The sequence below is a fragment of the Ochotona princeps genome, chromosome 27 (genome assembly GCF_030435755.1).
Source record: "Ochotona princeps isolate mOchPri1 chromosome 27, mOchPri1.hap1, whole genome shotgun sequence".
NCBI lineage: Eukaryota > Metazoa > Chordata > Mammalia > Lagomorpha > Ochotonidae > Ochotona > Ochotona princeps.
The window spans coordinates 18,218,648-18,238,638 of NC_080858.1; the positions used below are offsets into that span (position 1 = coordinate 18,218,648).

General features: G+C 46.2%; 1 protein-coding gene across 4 annotated transcripts in view; it reads right to left on the reverse strand.

Annotated features, from left to right (window-relative positions):
• ETV6 (ETS variant transcription factor 6) overlaps positions 1–19,991 on the reverse strand; it is a 230,812-nt gene that overhangs the window by 4,306 nt on the left and 206,515 nt on the right. For all 4 annotated transcript variants that reach the window (XM_058655716.1, XM_004592569.2, XM_058655715.1 and 1 more), the window contains one exon: positions 13,067–13,612. In XM_058655716.1, the coding sequence (XP_058511699.1) occupies positions 13,067–13,612 (546 nt within the window). The remainder of the gene's footprint in view (positions 1–13,066; positions 13,613–19,991) is intronic.

Here is a 19,991-nt window from a genome sequence, read left to right on the forward strand (position 1 = left end):
GTGCTAAAAAAAAAAAAAAAAAAGGTGGGGTTTAATGTAACTTTGGTGTTGGTGACAAATACTGAATGGATAAAGATTTGAGAATTGAGTAGGTTATGACATGACCAGGAGGAGGTGTGATGAATGAAAAAACTGTATGAAAAACATTCTGTGGCTTTGTGATATTGCTTCTGGAGCTGTGGCTAGCATGGGTTTTAAAAGAAATCTAGATACTCTTATTAAATCACTTTGGAGATCTTTAAAACTTGTATTAGGATGGAATCATGGTGGAGAGGAACTCTGTGAAAAATCACTTCTTCCACTTGCAGAGTGGATGTTCCGTCACGTGCTGAGGGTGACAAGTGCAGTCAGCGTGGCCTGGCACAGGACTGGACTCAGGCTTCTGACTGTGTGCCAGTGTTGAAGACAGATGTGGGATGCAGACCTCTGGTGCGTTCTGCTTTCTGTGTTTGTACTGTGACGTGTGTGGTTAGCCCTCTAGCGGAACCTCGATGGGAAGGTGAGCTGGACATGTACCTCCTGGAGTTAGTGGATGCTGGACTGGCCCCCAGATGAGAACAAGAGGCATCCGTTTGCATCTATTGACTACATGATTCTGAGAGCACCTGTTGGTGGCAGGCATTAGATAGAATGGTTGGTAACGGAAGATTGAATGTCTAAGCGTAACACCTGGACTGAAAATACTGGGCGTGTGTGTAGGGGGCAGTCTGTACTGAACATGAATAGAGATTTCTTGTCCCTTGTCACAATTCTCTGTACAACATAGTAAAACTATTTAAGCATTGATGTGCGTCAGGCATTCTAACTAACCTAGACATAGTTTGAAGTCTATGTCTACGTTACATGACACTACTGCATCATTGTGCATAGTGGACTTGAGTATCAGCAGATTTGAGACCTGGAGTATCCAAGGGGATGCTGAAGCCAACTGCAGGGTGGCTATATTATTTCTAATCTGCATGGGAGGCTAGAATAATTTGCTCAAGGTCACTGGGTTTGAACTCTAGACTTCTGTACCAACCGCATTAGTGCTATCTCTCCCATGGGATGAGGGCTGGAACAGGCACACCCAGAAGAGAGTGTCCAACTTGAGCCTTACAGTGCCTTAGAGCCAATATATTTGTCTCCTTGAGAAAGAAAGGTACCCTTTGTTACGATAGATACGCGAGGGGAATTCCATGAGGCAACCTTAGGCCAGTGTAAGTCTCCCTGAGGTTCTAATTCCATTTATGAACTGGGAATAATGACACTTTATGGGATTATTGTATTAGAGGTAATGCGAGTGTAAAGAGAGCAGTAAAAATCAGCCAGATATTTACTGTGTGCTATTTGTGTGCTGTCTATTCAAGCAGCAGCATTCCACTTGACCCTTACATCACCTTAGGAGCAGGTGCTGTTACTATTCTTATTTTACAGACCAGGAAGCTGGGGTGAGAGGGTTGCTAGTTTACTCACAACTTACGAGTGACATATGTAGGATTCTAGGCTCTGAGCAGCCCTGCAGCCCATGCTCAGCCACGCTTCCTGGTAGGATTTCTATTCCTGGAGAAATGAGCGAGCAGGTATCTATAAAATCTGATTGCAAAGTTTGATTCTGCTTTAGGGCACCCTTGCTGAAACCCAGCTCTGCCAGTTCCTATTGCTGTTCAAAGACATTTTCCAGAAAGCTTAAGCTTTGATTAAACTTAAAGGGACCCTAAATCTTTACCATCCCTTCATCGCATACTCCCCTCTGTATTTTCTGCGTCTAACAGTTACTGTGATGGTGTTTTTGTTGTGTGTTGGGTAAGGACAGTGGTGTCCTTCTTACAATACACACCGTTACAATAACAGAATTGGAACCCCATCCCAACAACCGTAGCTGGCTAGCACTCCATCACCACCCCAACTTGTGTTCCTATTGCCAGAGCATCCAGCCCAGCCTCGGCTGCCTTGAGGAGCAGGGTCACTGCGCAGAGTGGGAGTCACCTAGCTCAAGTTGAAGGGCCTTAAGAGAAGATGAGACAGGTAGGCCCAGGGCCCGACTCCCTTGTCACCACCTCCTCGTCTCACATGGTTTGTTCTCCTAATAACTCTTACCTCAGGGCCTAGAATTCTACATGTCACCCAAAAGCTGTGAGTGAACAATCCAACCCTCTTAGTGTCCAAGGTCACGATAACTTAGGAGCTCCTCCCCTCTCAGTTCCACCCTCACTGATGGGAGCTGCACCCTTTTCCTTGAGGCCTGAGACTCTCCCCCCCGCCTCCCCCAGATCCCTGCCTGTGTCTCGGAACACAGTGAGAAGATGCTAGCAGCCAGAACATGGGCCCTCCCCAGATGTCAAGTCTGCTAGCACTTTGATCTCGGACTTCGTAGCCTCCATGTGAGAAATGAGTGTGTTTATAAGTTCCCCAGTTGTGGAGCACTTTAGTTGTGGTAGCATAGACCCAGACAGGAACTAACCTATGATTTAATTGTCCAAATTTCCAACTCTCCCATCAAATGGCAGATATACTTTGCTTTTCTAGCAGCAAATGACTACTTTGGTATTCCTGTGGATTAGGACGTTAGAATCTTCAAGTGTGTTCAGTTAAATAAGATTTAGTAATAAAGGGACTTGCAGTTGCCTTTCACAGTTGGATATAAGGAGATGTTGTCCATAGGCAGGTGAGCAGTCACTGGCTGTCCTCTTGGTCATTTCAGTGGCTGCTGAGGAGCTGGAGATGGTTCACCTCCCCTCCCCGTGCACAGAGCTTTCCGCTGTCTGATGTTCATCATGGCACAGTCCCACTTCTCCAGAAACGGTGCAACACAAATGAGACCCAAGCTGAGGCTTCATCACCCTAGGGCTGTGTGTGGTTTTCCAGAGGCATTGAATTAGGGTCTAGAATGTTCCGAGTTGGGCAGATATGGAGCTGGGCTTACCAGGGACCGCACTTGACCTTAAACTTCCAGAATATTAGTAACCTGTCAACTTTCTCCACCAAATAGCTGCACACAAGCTGTCAACATTATCAGTGACTCTCGGTGCAGCCAAGGTAACGTTACCTGAGTGATAAAAATGTGCCTACTTTTAAGACCTACTGAATTTGGCACTAATGGAGAGAGGAACTGTGTCAAGTTCAGAGTGTGAGTGGCTTTCATAGCACTGTTGATTGTTTTTAAAAATGTTTCTCATATGAGAAGAATAACTGGCTACATTGCAGCTTCGCCTTCTTGTACTACCGCATCTCAAATCGTGCCGTTTGTTTTAAAAATGTAAAAGCCTGCACAGGATGTGGAGATCTTATCATGGTTCACCTGGAACTGGCACGCTTCGTTGAAACTGACGTCTACACAGGTAGGGTAATCTCTGATGATCAATGAAAATGGTTACTGCTAAATAACAAAATCCCAAACTTTTACCAACAAGTTAATCCCACCAAATACTTGAACCTTACACACATAAAATTTGACTTAAATCACAAGATATTTTACATGTGTTTCAAGTATCAGGGATTCAGTGTGAAGGCATGTGAATATTTTAGAGAAATGTTAGATTCTTTGAGAGGAAGCTTATGAAAAGTTGTAACTCAAGCAAATGTCCTTTCCCAATTGTAGACAGAGTTGTCTCCTGCTGGGTGAGGTACACTGGGCATGTGCAGCTGAAAGACATTGTAAAAAAAAATCTCTTCCTGTGGTTAGGGAGAAGTATTTTAGTCTCCCACGTCTGTCTCCAGCCCGAGACGCATTGTAAGAAGTCACTGAGCTGAGCGTAGAGATGGGCCATGCACACACAATGAGCACAGCTTCTAAAGAGATCACGCAGAAGTGACGTTTAAAAAACAAGTCAGTCAAGTTATTGACAAAGGGCTGTTTGATGGTAGTTAACGTTTCGGGAAAGCATAGAAGAAAGTCATTTTATGTCATTTTAATGATCCCAGGAGAATTTTAAATGGATATTTGTGAACCACGATCCCATGAGTACAATGCACAGGCAGAGGGTGTGGACCATTGTTTAACATTTAAATGTTAGGGCCTTCATGGACCAGGATGCTACATGGGTGCTGTTTTGTGTCCTGGCTGCTCCATTTCCCATCCATCTCCATGCTTGTGCCCTGGGAACGCAGCAGAGGATGGCCCAAGCCAAGGCTTTGGGACCCTGTACACGTATGGGAGACGTGGAGGAAGCTCCTGGCTCCGTGCTTTGGAGTGGCTCAGTTCTGGCCATTGTGGCCACTTGGGGAGTGAACCAGTGGATGGGAGATCTTTGTCTCTCCTCTGTAAATCTGTCATTCCAATAAAAATAAGTAAATCTTAAAATTTTGTATCTGATTTTCCCATGAAAGCTAAATTTTTAATGAACTTTAAAAAGTTGCTGTTGTGCTTTCTAACAGTGTTTCCAAGCTGGGAACATCTGGCCCTGTTTGAAGGAATGTCTGGTGGAAGCTGCTATTGACAAGCAGGATTTCTGGCTTCCGCTCCTGAAGCTAACAACTTGCCAAGCAGGAGAGTAATCCCTCACCACGACCCAAGAATGATGGAGTGAGTACCCCATAAGAAATCTGCAGCGGTACAAAACTACACTTTCTGAGCACTGATGTGATGTCACTAGAGTCCCCGCTGACTTCACAGGACAGGTTGTAGTGCAAATGCAGGTGCACAGAAGCAGTGCATAAAGTGCCTTCCGGGCTGTGTGTCCTGAGATGTATGGGAGTACTTCAAAAGTTTGTGAATATGGAATTCAGCAGTCATTTCGGTGTATCATTTTTGACGTCTGTGCTTAACATTTTCATACCTACTTTGATAAGCTTTCTGAAGGTCTCATGTATGCATTTCCGAATTTTTCTATACCTACATTTTTTTTTTGCTTCCATTTTCCATGAGTCTTTAAAAAATGTTGAAAGGCAGAGACAGTTTCTGTCTACTAGCTTACTTTTCGAACGCCCCTAAAAGGCAGAGCTCGGCTAGGCTGAAGCCAGAAGCCTGGAACTCATTCCAGGTCTCCCATATGGGTCTTAGGGACTCAAGTTCCTGGGTCATCCCTACCTGCTGCCTCTCAGAGCATGCATCTACAGGAAGCTGGAATCATGTTGAGCCAGGACTCACACCCAGGCATTCTGATGCGGAGTGTGGTCATTCCAAGTGGAGTCTTACACACCGTGCCAAAGACCCAATTCTCTGCAAACTTTTTGAAGCACTCCCATATTTGAAACATAAATGAGTCTTGTGTTTAGACTTGGGTCCCATGCCCAAGATTTCTCATTCTGCATATGTAAATATTCCAAACTCTGAGAAAGTCTGAAACATTTCTGGCCTCAAGCATCTGGTATAAGAGATGCTCAACTGGTATGTGGGCCAAAGATCCAGAGTGTCGAGGTTGACAAACCCTGCTCACAGACACACAAGTTGACAGTCTGAGGGCTACCTGCCCCTCATTCTTTCGTCCCCTCCTCCATGCTGGATCAGCAATAACCTAGAAGGCAGAAAGCTGATCAACCCAGCACGATGGAGTTGTGTTTACAATGGGCAGCTGCTCGCGCTTTTCTTTGTGGCTTACGAAAACAGAAGCCATATGTGCACGGTGGTATGCTGGGGAGTGGGAGAACAAATGGAAGCTTTCTGGTATGGGACAACAGAGCTGCAAGCTAAGATGGATCTTTCTGACCTCTTCAGTTACCTACGGGGAAGAGAAGGCTGGGCTGCTCGAACCTGTGCCTGGGAGCCCGTTACGGAGGTAGGAACTCTGCTTCAATGGGGAACTGACCTCTGGGCCTTGCAGCAAGGCAGGCACTCTGGAGATTACTCTTCTCTGTGATCCAGTGTCCTCTGGCTGCCTGAATTCTCTTTCACCCCAACACTGTCCTGAATCTTTTTCTTCAGTGCTCTTTGCTTAGTCTGTTCATGATAAACTAGGATGCAGTGACTCAGCCAAGTTAAGTTGGAGCCACTTGGGGTAGTTTGGTTGAAATGGAAGACCCTTCCTTCTTCCCTGTGGCTCATCGCACCCTAGCTCCTGTGTGGATCAGAGGCCCATCCTTGGAGGAAGTGGGGAGCACAAGTAACTCCACAAGCAGGTGGGTAGGTTCAAGTGGTCTCAAAGGGGTACACACAGGCTCTCCTCTGACCTCTGTCCTGTATCAACAGGCTCACAGCTCTGCAGTGAAGCCGAGGAAAGACATTAACATGTTGTCTCCTTTATAGTCGAGAGTGCCCAGAACAGAGGCGTGCTCTCATCACTGCCGGTGAGGAAAGGAGACTGCAGGGGCGTGAGGCGCCACTGCTTGGGAGTCAACCAGCGTCTAACCATGCTGGCTCTCCTGCAGGCCCACACTGCAGGCTGCCTGTGGACTGTGCCCTGGTCCAGGGGCTGGTTAGCTCAGTGAGATAGTGTGGAGGGAGTAGCACTGAACATCAGAGTTCTTTAGCCTCTTGGGGTCTTCTACAACCTTCTCTTCTCGTTCCTACAAACAGATATTTCCACATCCATGCACGTGCGCACACACCCCCCTCTATTTCAAGGCCCAGGGATGAGAACTGTCTCCAGCACTTCCATGCTAATCTCTTTCAACTTCCTTCTATGCCATCTTTGTGCTCCCAGGGCTCACTGTCAACAGGAATTAACTCAAGAGCCTCATCTGAAATTCATTTCACCAGCAGTAAACGCTACTGAGGAAGGAGCAGAGGTGGGAGCAAGGTGTCAGAACCCACTGAGACACCCCCACCCCCGCCACTGGTGCTCGTGGCTCCTGAGAACCAGCCTGGAGCTACTAGCCCCCAGTTCAGACACATTTTCTTCATCTAAGTTCAGAGTGAACTTCTTGGGTCTAACTCACAACCCACCCAACACACTGTTCAGGTGACAAATAAGATGTTTCAGCATCTCCTTCATTAGAATCCTCTTGTGTCAAGGTAACATTAGCAGATAATACATTTTTTTTTCTTAAATTCCAGAAGGCTGCTTTTAAAGACCTGAACGATGGTCATGAAATCCTGTTGTAAGAGGGCTGGGAGTGGAGAGGTAAGCTTGCTGGGGGGGTGGAATTTTATATCTGATTTGCTACAAGATCCACCAAACAGCCTGTGATATCCTCACAATTTGTTTTCAAAAGAGACTTTGGGACTTCAGCGGAATTGGAGAAGTACCCACAGAAGGGCATGTTCTCTATTAGGATGGGCCATGACATAGAATAGCCCACTCTGTACACACCAGCATCTCTGCTTTTGTGTAGCCAATGGGCCAAGGCCATATTACAAGACAATTCTTGACTTGATCTTGGTTAGCAGATGTTCGGGTTAAGGCTAAGGAAGGGACAAGAGACAGAAAAGCTGGTCCACCTCAGGTGACAGGGAACTGAGGACTGAAAGTAACTTAGAGGGTTTCTTCAGTTAAAACTGAAGCAGGAACTTGTTTGGCATAAGGCATGAGACTTAGCACCTTAGGCCAGCAAAGGCATGGAATGTGGCCTCAGAGGCCGTGTCCCCCTGTCTCGTACAACAACAGCACACACAGGGTCATTTTTGAACACATGACCAAGTCACTACACAATTCAAAGAAACCATTTCTTTTACTGAGTCATGTTTACGCTGATGTTATCAAGTGTTTAGGATTGTTTCTCCACCTGCCAACACAGCCCGCAGCCCAGGCCTTGGCTGTTCTCTGACATCAATGGCTCGTGTTCCCTTTCCGTGTCTCACACGTACCTCATCGTCTCCAGTTCAAGTAAGCCCTTGAGGGCAGGGACAGGGTTTTGCCCTGTCCCCAGCCTATGACTCCGAGCATTCTGACCACCCAGATAAATCATGCTGGGGGAAGGGGACAGCCAACATTTTTCTAGGAAGGATTAGCTCGGAAGCCTTTACTGCCGCACAACGTCTAGGTTATTTCAGTCTGGGTTGCAGCATGAACACAATGTTAACCCAATGGGCGTGGCTGCTCCCAATCAAACACAATTTGCAAAAATGAGCCTTGGCCCAGAGGCCACTGTTGGTCATCACAAATCCTTGGTTCTTTCCCAAGCCAGGTCAGAAAGCAGCAGTGGGGATGTACAGTGGAGTCCTGCTATCTGGGAATGGTAAATGACACTTCTGGCTTTGAAATCAGTCCTAGGGACTCTCCACAGAAGCGGCCTCTGCCTACCCACACAGGATGTCTTCCAAGACCCGCGGGGGCTGCCAGGACAACCAAGATCAGCAGCACTGAGCACTCCATGTGGGTACTTCGGAAAGGTTCATGGATAATGAAACTTAAAGGTAAGCTGCTTCTGATGCAAAAGGTTTGAAATGTATTTAGTGCTTTTTCATACTAGGCATTTGTCATGAATATTCAGAGGACCCCTTGTATGCATGGATTTCAAAATCTCTTGATCCAAAATAACATTTTAATTCCACTTTTTCATGGAATTGTACTTTAGGAAATGTGTTTTTTCTATGTGTAGATATATAATACAATATAATTATTATGTATTATATATTACATAAAATATACAATAATATTGCATAATTATATAATCTATATAATCTATAAATATATAATCTATATATGCCTAGATTATATATTATATAATACATATAGTTATATTTTACATTATGTGTATATTATATATCTATATAATATGTAATTATACAATATTATTGTAATTATAATATTTATATATAATATATAATCTATATGCATACACCTGCGCATATATATCCTACCTGTGGTAATAAAGTAGAAATTAACAAATAATTCATAATATAAAATATACTATAGTACAGATTTTTTAGGTGGAAAACTGTAGAAATGATTCCTGTTTTCAGACTGGAGTTGACTGCAGAGAAATGAAACCCCAGGAGGGATTTCCCATTGTACACAGGCATTCACTCAAGGAGTTCGACCTCCAGTAACCAGAATCCTCTTTAGAACCATTGGGGTGATTCAGAGACAGCAGATGGGTTACAGGATCAGGACCAAAGAGGGGCCGCTGTCCACGGTGGACACGACTCCCGGCAGCACTAGCGCGGCACCTCTTCCTCCTCGGGGAAGTGCTCAAAGCCAGGGGACCTCTGGCTGTAATCCATAGCCTGGAAGCCAGGCCAGTAAAACTTTGGCAGGTAGAAAAAAGTTTTACAAGGCTGAGATGCCTCTACCCTCTTGGCTGTCCTTTCCTGCAAACACTACAGAGAGAACAGCAAGCTGCTCACTGCTCCCTAGCCCACTGGCCAATCAGCAAACCGGACTTGGGGTGCTTGCTGTCTTAGCCTCAACGCTGTCCCTTAAAGGCTAGCCATTCCACATCTTATCTTTGAAAAGTAGCAACTCTGCAAGTGAACTACATGCTATACCCAGATCTAAGTGGTAGTCTGTAGTTAATTATCAAGCACCTGCTGAATTTCCTTTATTGATTCTTTTGGTTTTTCACCTAGTAAATGCCTAAGGATTCTGCCTTGCCTTGCATGCAGTTAACAGTAGGATACATTCCAACATCAGCCATAGTAAAAAGAACAAGGAATTTTAAAAAATAATGCATTTTTAATTGACCTGGACTCTTGAAATAAAAATATACTGCAGCTTACCTTGCTTTTGCTCCTGGAAATGTTCTCCATCTGGAATGAGCTCCTGGTCTCTAAATCCTTTTTTTTTTTTTTAAATTATTTTTATTTGAAAGGCAGATTTAGAGGAGACAGACCAAGCTCCTCCATGTGCTGGTTCACTCCCCAATTGGCCACAATGACTGGAGCCGAAACAAGCTGATCTGGAACCTGGAGGTTCTTTCTACGTCTCCCATGTGGATGCAAGGGCCCAAACATGTGGCCATCCTCCTCTGCCTTTCCACGTTATAAGCAGGGAGTTGAATCAGAATTGGAGCAGGCAGGTCTAGAACCAGTTCCCATGTGGGATGAGGGCAGTACAGGTAGAGCATTAGCCTGCTGAGCCGCTGCATCAGACCCATCTCTAAGAAGCACAGATCAGTAGAAAAGCAGAAACTAAAGATGTAGCATGCATTTTTCCATAGATAACTGTGATAAGCTCTTGCATGATAAAGACTGTCTTAGACATCCTTATGCCTGCTCTTACTGGTAAGAATGCAGAGCAGTGCCTTAACAAGGAAGGTACTGAAGGCCTAAATCCCACTGTGTCTGAGGAAATTATCAGCTTAAAAACTCTGCAAAAAATGGGGCCAGCATTGTGGTACAGTGGGCTAAGCTCGCTGTCGGAGCTAGATCAGAGGTAGAGTGGCTGGGACTCTAATTTGGACTGATTCGCTGGGTGATGTGCCTAGGAAAGCAGCACAGGATGGCCCAAGTACTTGGGTCCCGGCCACTCACATGGGCGAATGTTTGGAGTTCCAAGCTCCCGGCTTCGGCTTGCTCCAGCCTTGGCTATTGTGGCCATTTGGCATAGTACCAGCTAATGGAAGATCTGTCTTCTAACTCTGCCTTTCAAATACATCTTCAGAAAAATCTGAAAATGGAATTAAAACATGCTTACTTTTGTGCAAAGAAATTGAAATCCAAGCATACTTTTTTCATAAGCATTCATCGTCTGGGAATATCTTAGAGCCTTTCATATGCCCGGAGGGTAAGGCTGGGGTTTTGTTTTCTGACCACACTCTTGAGCAGTGTTTGCTCCTGTGCCCTGCAGGGCTGCGACCTCATCACAGTGCACGCTGTAGCACCTCTATTTCGAATGTGCTTCTTTAAAAAAGGCTGAAGGAGCAAACCTGTCCCAACAGCTGCTTCAGAGGTCCCTTGACTCCCCAGAACAGTTATCAACGAGATAACGTCGTTTATTGGAGGTCGAGTGCCTTGGGTGCACAGGATCACGTTCACAAGGATCTGAAAAATCCAGAAAGTGGTGGGGTTGAGGTGGAGAGACCAGGGCATCCCCAAAGAAGCAAAGTCTCTCAGAACAGAGAGTTATCGCGGTAGATGGCAGAGCTGCAGGTTCTCATTTACCCGAGATGCACCTTTTGGCTTGAGGCAAACGATACAGGAACTGGGTTTGACCAGTTCACCCAGCCCTCTAGAGATGTGGAACATACCATGAAAACAGGGAAGGACTCCTCCCCTCCACAAGCTCTGGCCCAGGGGCTGTTCTACCGGCATCTGCTGACTGCCCAGGGCTCTTGCTACTGTCCAGGGAGGGTAACCCTAGGTCCCCAGGTTCCTCCTGCGATTGGTACCCTATTGTATGGACTCAACTCCAGAGACTGCAGCTCATCCAGCACTGCTGATGCTGAGGGGCAAGACTGAAAAAAAAAAAAGGGTGTTTTAAAAGGCTAACATGGAATACACTAATTCTAAACAATTTCATTCTCAGGTTACAGGCTTCTCTCAGCTTCCCAAGAAGTCTGTGGTAAAGACGGCGTGAGCAGGAGGTGGAATGTGGACAGGAGGCATCGTGATGAGGCCCAAGCCCTGGATGGCAGTCCTGTGGACAGCTGCTAAGTGGGCAGCAAGGACAAGCTTGCAGGCGCCACTCAACCCCTCTCTACTCCTCGGCAGAGGCCTGGCCCTCTTAGGCCCAGCTGCTTCTGTGGTTTCCCTGTACCAAAAAAAAAAAAGGCAAGAACAAAAAGCACCCTTCCACAAATCAACAAATCTAAGCAGTACTAAGCCACCTCTAAGAACTGTCTTGAGAATTATAAACCAGTAATTGTATCTGTAGAACTTCATTCGAACAATTGTTTACAAACCTGTTTGTGGAGACAATAATGTAACTACCCCAGGCATCTGTCAGCCCACTAACATGACCCTGAATTAGCTCATAGTTAATCTTATTCAACTGTATATCCTACCCTTCACCCACCACTTTTTTTAAAAAATTTATTTCCAAACATGTAAGGAATATTTCAAAAGTTCATGAGAACTTTGTAAAATAAAAGTATTTTGAAAAACTACAGACTGTGCAAAACTTATTCAAAATTCATCTTCTAATTCCACTCCTCCATGAACTAGGAGGTTCTTTCATGTTATTTTTCATTAGGCCTTTAAAAATACATCCATTTAAGTTACTTATAATGCAAGCAAGCAAGCAATAGTGGAGGTGCACTTGGGGGCCAGATAAAAGGCTAGCGAAAGGTGCAGAGGCCGACAGAGGCCCGTTGGGGGGCACCTGCCGCTGTGAGCAGTGGGGCACCTGCTCCTGGAGGCAGAGGCATGCCTTGCCTTCCCCTGGGCAGTCTTACCTACCTCCAGGCCTCTGCCAGTTACTGCAACATAACCACTGGGTATTAAGCTGTCACCCTAGGAAAGCCACCTTCGGTTCCTGAAGTCGAAACCCACCTGCCTTTTGTACTGCTTCTGTGGCACATTCTGGCACGCAGCAGGTGCCCAATGCATGCTTGCGCACTGAAGAGATGACACAGAGGACTTCCATTCTGCTTTAGCTCTTAGAGGTGTTCACCCAAACCCGTGAATAAGACATTGTGTGTTAGGACAGTTGCATAATTAGAGCATTTGCTTGTACATACCAGTGTGTAACAAGTAACCTGTGAAGGGAAAAAAGTTAAGCATGCCAAATTGTTAGGGAATCAGGCCTCTGCAGAATGACCTCATGTAAACCATGGCATGGCAGACAAGCAAAAATGTCTCGGCTGGGTTTTATTTCCCTGGTTGGCACTGGTTTCTCATCTTGGGCAAGCAGATGTGGGCCTGTCATCCTAATAAGAATTCGGGAGTGGCTTGCTCTGCCCAGATGCCCCAGCAGGACCTGTCTGCAACCTCCCCCTCCAGGTAAAGCTACATGCAGTCCGGCCCCTAGGATGGAACCACAGGGCTGAGTCTCAGACACAGGTCCTTTATGCCGTGTCTGGTCATTAATTAGCTGCTGGAAACTTCTGGATAGGGCTATTAGCATGCTCATAAACCTTTTATTTCCAATGTTTTCACCTCGCCATGGTTCTGATGTGACTCTCCTTGTAAGCTGGATGTAGGACATTTCTTTCTTAACATTTCTGAGGCTCATTAACCAGACCATTAGGGAGTGTGCCTCATTCAGATGGAAGTCTCCACTTGCTTCTAGAGCCTTTGTAGGCAGCAAATGGTGTGGGGCTCTAAGGAGGCAACATGGCTTCATTATGCTGCCCGACGCTGACGTGGGGTGGGGATGGGCAGACTCACCTGCTATTCTCCCAATGGGCATGGCGTGCTCCTCAGGAGGGGACACAGAGACCATGATGTGGTTCATGTAGGCCAGGTCTTCCCGATGCGAGAGATTGATGGGTTTCCCTTCCCGGTGCAGCCCGTCCTCGGAGAGTCTGGACTGTTTGAAATCCACGGAGTGCCGGGGGTTCAGGATCAAGGGGTGCATGATGGGGCTGGGCATCAGCTGGATGACCCGTGTGCTCTCCTGCCGGGGGCTGGATGGCTTCTGGTGGGACTCGGATGACGGTGGGCAGTGATTATTCTCCATGGGAGACACTGACAAGGGGTAGGACTCCTGGTGGTTGTTCTCCTGGTGGAGCCGCGGTCCCTGGGCCCTCTCGGCTGGGGAGAGGCGGCGGATCATGTTGTCCAGGGGGGACCGGAGGGGTCGCTGCTCGGGGTCGGGAGAAGGCCGGTGGTTCGTGGTGATGGGTGACCTAGGGCGGTGCAACAGTTCAATGGTGGGAGGATTGTGGTGCGCATTCTCCACGGACGGCCTGGGGGTCCTCTGGACACAGTTATCTGGAGGGTGGAGGGAGAGACCATCAGAGCCTGGGACCCAGTGGGACAGGACCTCAGTGTGGCTCCAAAGGCCATCAACAGTGGGGCAGGCATGTGTGCATGGAGCCCCATTTTCCTGGGACACAAAGTGCCTGTTTCACTGCTTTAAAAAAGAAATGAAAGTATACATACTTGATATTCATTTCCAGCCACAGACAGGAATGTCTACAAACCTTCCTTCCGTCCCAGCAGAGGCTGAGGGGCACAGTGAAGCCCACCTGCCCTGCCGAGTGCCTTTTCACTCGATGCTTCCACATGGCTGTCCGACAGGGGAGGATTTTAGGGGTTTCTCTCTCGGTGTTCTGACTTCCATTCAGAAGCAAACTTTCACGTTCTCTATCTCCAGGAGAAAGTGTTGCTTGTAATGTCAGTGTTACAAATCCTGGGTTCCAGGCATTGAATTTTACTTACAGCACACCTAAGCAAGAGACATCATTGGCACCTCTATTTTATGGATGGTAAAACTGAGGCAGAAAGCATTTGCCAGGGTCGCAAAGCCAGTTAGAGGACTGAAAAAGAGATGCCGGTGAAATTCTAGAACCTGTGTACTCATTACAATATCTGTTACTTGTGCACTTAGAAACTGGGGCACAGAGTCACGCCACACCTGCTCTCAGCATGAACAGTGGTGCTAACTCACACAATGACAATCTTGTTGTGCCTGAAAGCACCTTCAACAGCGTGTAGGTGCTCAGTGCACAGGTAGGGGCGACATCTCTCTACCCATCCCACTCGAAGGTTCCAGATGGAACAACATCACAAGGGCACACAGCTCAGCACCAGAAGCAGCTCTGGGGGCACAGCAGCGCACATGTGACTCCAGGCATCCTTGGTAAGCTCAGAAGGACAGGTGTCCTGCCTGAGAAAAGGGAGCTTTCTACAGGGCCTCACATCCATCTCAATGAGGTATCTGCGGCCATATCACTTCTCAGAATCCTCTCATCAAAGATGCGGGCATGCTTGCTGGTCCCTGTTCTTATTCATGGTCTAGGGAAAGCAAGTCAAAGATGCCATCTTTGTCCATGAAGACACTGCCTATGCAAAAAAACGCATTTCCTTTCCAATAAAAATAAATCTTACACACACACGGAAAGAGAGAGAGAGAGAGGGAAAATGGATCCTGTAATCAAGAGAAAAAGCAACCAACAGAAATAGACCTTCAGAGAGCCTGGATGTGACAGTGATCAACACAGGACTTTAAGTACTGAGCTCGTTCATATTAGCTGTTTTAAAGGAAGTGATCATCACAAATGGTGACAGACAGCAGCTGTCAAAAAAGAAAGAAATCAAGGGGTAGACATCGAGGCTACCAATGAAAGTGCCTCTCTCACTCCTGGGTAGATGGGTTTAACACACAACTCCACCTGCCTGCTAACGCAGACCCTTGATGGCAGGGCTGATGGTTTCCAGCCACTAATGAGGGACATCTGGCCTGAGTGCCTGGCTCCCAGCTTCAGTCTTGGCCACGCCCCCAGCCACTGCAGGAATCAATGTGGAATGAACCAGCAGACGGCCGTGCCCTCTTTCTCAAGTAAAAAAGGAAAAAAATGTTTAAAAAAATGAAGATTCTATAGCTGAAAAGTAGAGTATCTAAAAATCTAAGACTGAATTTTGTGCGGCTTCATAGCAGAGTGAGATGAAGGAAGCATGGGTTGGTCATTTGAAGACATAAATAAATTAAATAAATTAAATAATTACATGTGAACGTTAAATCCTAGAACTTGTAGAGCAATATCACATGGTAAATACACATACCAAGAGATTCCAAGAAGAAATGTATAGAAATAATAGGATAGGAGAAAAATGGAAAAAATAAAGGCTAGCTTGTTCCCAGTTCTAAACCTGAAACTCCAAGCTGTTCAGCAACTGGTACGCAGGGTGAACACAGAGAAGACCACAGCGGGGCACATCACACACCTGGAACTCAGCGTGCAAGCAGAGATCTTGAGAACAACCAAAAGACTCTGAAGTCTGAAAGGTTCTAACAGCTCAAACGTCTGCACACCAACATGCTGCTGCAACTGGGAAAACATTTCTATGTGCCTTATTAATGTAAAAAAGTTATTAAAAATACATAATAGGGCCCAGTGTGATAGCCTTGAACAGACATGTCTGAAAGAAATGAAATGTAAGATAGGGCATGATGGCTCAGCGGCTAAATCTTTGCCTTGCATGCCTGGGATCCCATATGGGCTCCAGTTCAAGTCCTGGCTGCTCCACTTCCCATCCAGCTCCCTGCTTGTGGCCTGGGAAAGCAGTCGAGGACGGCCCAAAGCCTTGGGACCCTGCACCCGCGTGGGAGACCCGGAAGAAGTTCCTTGGCTCCTGGTTTCAGATTGGCTCAGCCTTGGCTGTTGCAGCCACATGTGGAGTGACCCTGTAGACAGGAGATCTTTCTATCTCTCCTCCTTTCTGTATATCTGACTTTCCAATAAAAATAAATAAATAAAAAAATTAATTAAAACACTATCCTTAGGTTATAGTGTGAATAAGGTGAGTATGGACTATAACTGAATCAAGTGTTCCGATTTGGGTCCCATCTCCAAGAAGTCTCATTATATAGATGCACACATTCTAACATCTGAAACCTGAAACAATTCTGATCCTACACAGTTTAGGCAAGAGATATTCAACTTGTTTTTTAAGCATAGAAGAAAAGTTATACTGATATGGCTACCTCCTTTAAGTAGATAGGAAAAAATCATTCAAACACACCAGAAGGGTTGGATAAGAATCATTAGATTACAAGAGATGTAACAGGAGACGTTGCCATCATTTGCAGTGTACGGAGCCTTGCTTGGATTCTGTCTCAAATGGCAAAATGTGACCACTAACATGATACATGTGACAGAGAGGAAGCAATACTAAATGACAACACTGACTGTGAAATCATGACAAATTTGGGCACATACCACCAGATGTTGGCTGGATTTACTTGAAAACAACCCAAAATGATGGAGCTACTAGTGGGGGCAGTAGAGCAAACAAGACTGGCTGGTAATTGAACCAAAACATGACTACTATATGGTGGCTTCAGTATACGGTTCTCTCCATATAGTGTTCATGTTCTCCATCATTAAAAAAACACATGTTTTTGGTAACATACTTATTGAGCTTGCAAGAATATAGATTTGTGTTTCAAGTACTAATGTCCCCACTTCAACTCAAATGCATATAAATGCTTCCAAGGCAACTGACGAGGCCAATGGAGCTAACTTTAATAGCTAACATAAGTCTGACAGAAACGATCCACCATCTTTTGGGGATGCGTCTCTTTCCCATAGCTAACACGGATCTCAATTCTGAGACCCATCAAAACAAATCTATCTTTTGTCCATGGTGCATTTTTCATCTGTCACAGCACAGGACCATTATAAGGAACCATAAGATAGCTTCTCTCTAAACTTCCATATATATTCTGCCAGATGCCATTTCCAGAATGTCTCTCTTTACTTAAAAGCTTATTAAGGTTTAAAAATACTTAAGGATGATAAAGACCATGTACTGAGAAATCCCATTTCCTGAATCCATTTCCTGTCTTATAAATTTCACAAGGGACACAGGCGTTGGTCAGTAATCTGGTTACCTGCAGGCACTCTTTGAAGTGCTGGGCAGCAAAGCTCAGTGTGTGGGTGTGGACTCAAGGCAGGCCCTAGGAAGGCTGAGAAGACTATGAGAGGAAGAACTCCCCTGCCAAGGGTAAAAGAGGAACTGATGTCATGTCCTGGAGAGATTTCACTCTCCGTTCCTGCCCAGAGCTTTGGGAACAAGCAGGGAGGCTAGCTGGCGCTCCAGATAATTCAACTCAAATTTGACTTCTGACTCAGGAGCTGGGTGGGAACAGAGCTTGGAAGAGCTTGATTTATTTATTTCTCTGCAGACACCACTCAAAGAGGAAGTATTTGATGAAGTTGATAATGTTAGCGCTAGAGACCTGGTTCTTAGGGTATTTAATTCCAGGCTCCTGATGGTCTGTGCATACCACTGTGGAGGCTGGCAGGCCTGCAGGGAGACCTTCTGACTTTGGTTCCCTTTGTAAAGCATGCGCCCACATATGGGCTGGGCTCTGATGCTGCCACCCAGCTGCCTACTGCCTCTGTCATTATAAGTTGGCAACAGGGTGTGGAAATTTAGGAGAGCAGAGCCAGCAGGTGGAGAGGCTCCGGACACAGGAAATACACCCAGCAGACATGGGTGCAGGACATCCTGATAGGAGTCTCCTGCCTTAAACAAGATTTTTCTTTGGTCTGGTCTGAATGTCTGGGTTTGTTCTGGGTGAGCTGAGCTACCCAGCTGGGAAACTGGTAGTTGTTCACCCTGCCTTTGGTCTGAAGGTCTTGATATAGGAGGGGAAGCCCCAAGTAATGGGTTCATGAGGGCAAAAAGGAGAGGGAAAAAGAAAAGCCAGGTTCTGGTTAAAAGTGTTTTCTGACCCCAAACCTTTCTACTACAGCCACAAATAGTCCCTTATCATCACCACAGAGCCCAGAGGAAATTAGGACATTCAATGTGCTAACTGTAACTAAAGGTCTGGCTGCTCATCCCCTTTTCTGGTATTTACTAGAAGTTTCTCGACTAAAAATGCTTCAACATTTGAGCTAATCCTGCCTCTGGTGGAAGTCACTGATTTTGTTGGGAAATTTCCAGGGTAGAACAAAGGTGAAGGTGACGTTTACGTCTAACAGGAGTGCACTTCCAACATCCCCAGGCTCTCCCTAGGGCTGTGAAGGAGACTAGTGAAGTCACTGGAAAAAGAAAGAAATCCACAGATTTTGCAGCGGCTCTCTCATCAGCCTCAGTCCACTGGTCCACATTTTTCTAGAAGACACCGCATCTCAGCATAGTTTTTGAAAAGATTAGTGAAAGCTATGAATGATACAGAGTTAGACCTTGAGGTGGAAATTCAAAACAGATTCCGGCAGGTGTTGTGGCAGAGCTGGTAAAGTTGCTCCCCACAATGGTGGTATCCCTTGTGGGTACCAGTTTGTGCAACAGCTACTCCATTTCCAATCTAGCTCCCTGCTGATGGCCTGGAAAAAGCAGTTGAAGATGGCCTCATTGTTTGGGACCAAGTCACCCATGTGGCAGACCAGAGGAGAAGCTCCTGGCTTTGGTCTGGCCCAGCTCTGACTGTTGCAACCATCTGGGCAATGAACTAGAGGATGGAAGATTCTCTTTCTCTGTAACTCTTTTAAGTAAATAAATCTTAAAAAAAATTCCACATCCATATTCAAATTCTCTTACCCATCACAGGTTGAATACCCCCACCCAATTCCTTTGTTGAATTCCTTTTCTCCAGAGAGCCTTACAGCATCTCTTTGTAAAGTGCATCCTCATGGATGTATTAAGTTAAAGTCAGGTCATTTTAAGCATCCAATATGACTTATAGAAAGGGGACCTGGGACACACATGAATACTCCACATGAACAAAAGAGAGATCTCAAAGCCCATGGATGCCAAAGATGGCCAGCAAACCAGACAAGCTGGGCAAGAGTCTTGGGACACATCCTTCTTCGTATCCCCTAGGAGGAGCCAACCCAGGCAGAATCTTGGTTTTGGACTTGCACCGTTACAGGACTGTAGCTAGTACATCTGTTGTTTCTGTCAGCCAGTCTGTGGGAGGCTATCGAAGCAGTGGCAGGAAGCCCCTCCACCCCTCCAGGCCCTGCTCTCTGTGAGGCTCAACCACTGGCTGGCTCGGGAACCTTCTATGGACATGAACCTTTGTCTGCTGCTTTGAGCTCTCCCATCCCAACACGCCAGTGGCCCTGAACTTCCCTACAAGGCCCGAGTTGTACACTGTTCTAGTTTGAAGTGTACAAGTTGCACATGTTCTAGGTTGTAAACAAGGAATACGAGGTAAAGCTCCTAGAATTTCATCAACATTTGATGAAAGGGAATGAGATAAACAAAACAGGTAACTGAGTACCCCAGGCCTCAATGCTTGATACTGTTGGGCAGGCCTGGACGTTCCTAGCAGGCTGCCCTAGCTGGTGGATGAACAGGCAAGCAGAGAGGGGCTTCCTGCTCTTGCCACGCAGCAGACACTGAGTGGTCAAGTCTCCCTCGGTTTTAGCAGCACAGGACAAAGGCTGACAGAGCAGTCAAGGGAGTGGATTTCAAATGAGCCAAGTGGCTAGAGGTGGGTTAAGCTCTCAATCGTTTGTAAGGACTGGGGTTGGTGTGGCCCAAAGATAAGGCAGAAGAGTCCTGGTGTGGGGAAAAGAGCAAGACAACTCCTTAGCCGAGAGCTTCCTCCTCTGTAGATAAAATCTAACTGCACCCCAGCCTCCTTATTGGAAAGAGATCAGATGGCATTTTCTTACGGGTCAAAGCAAGT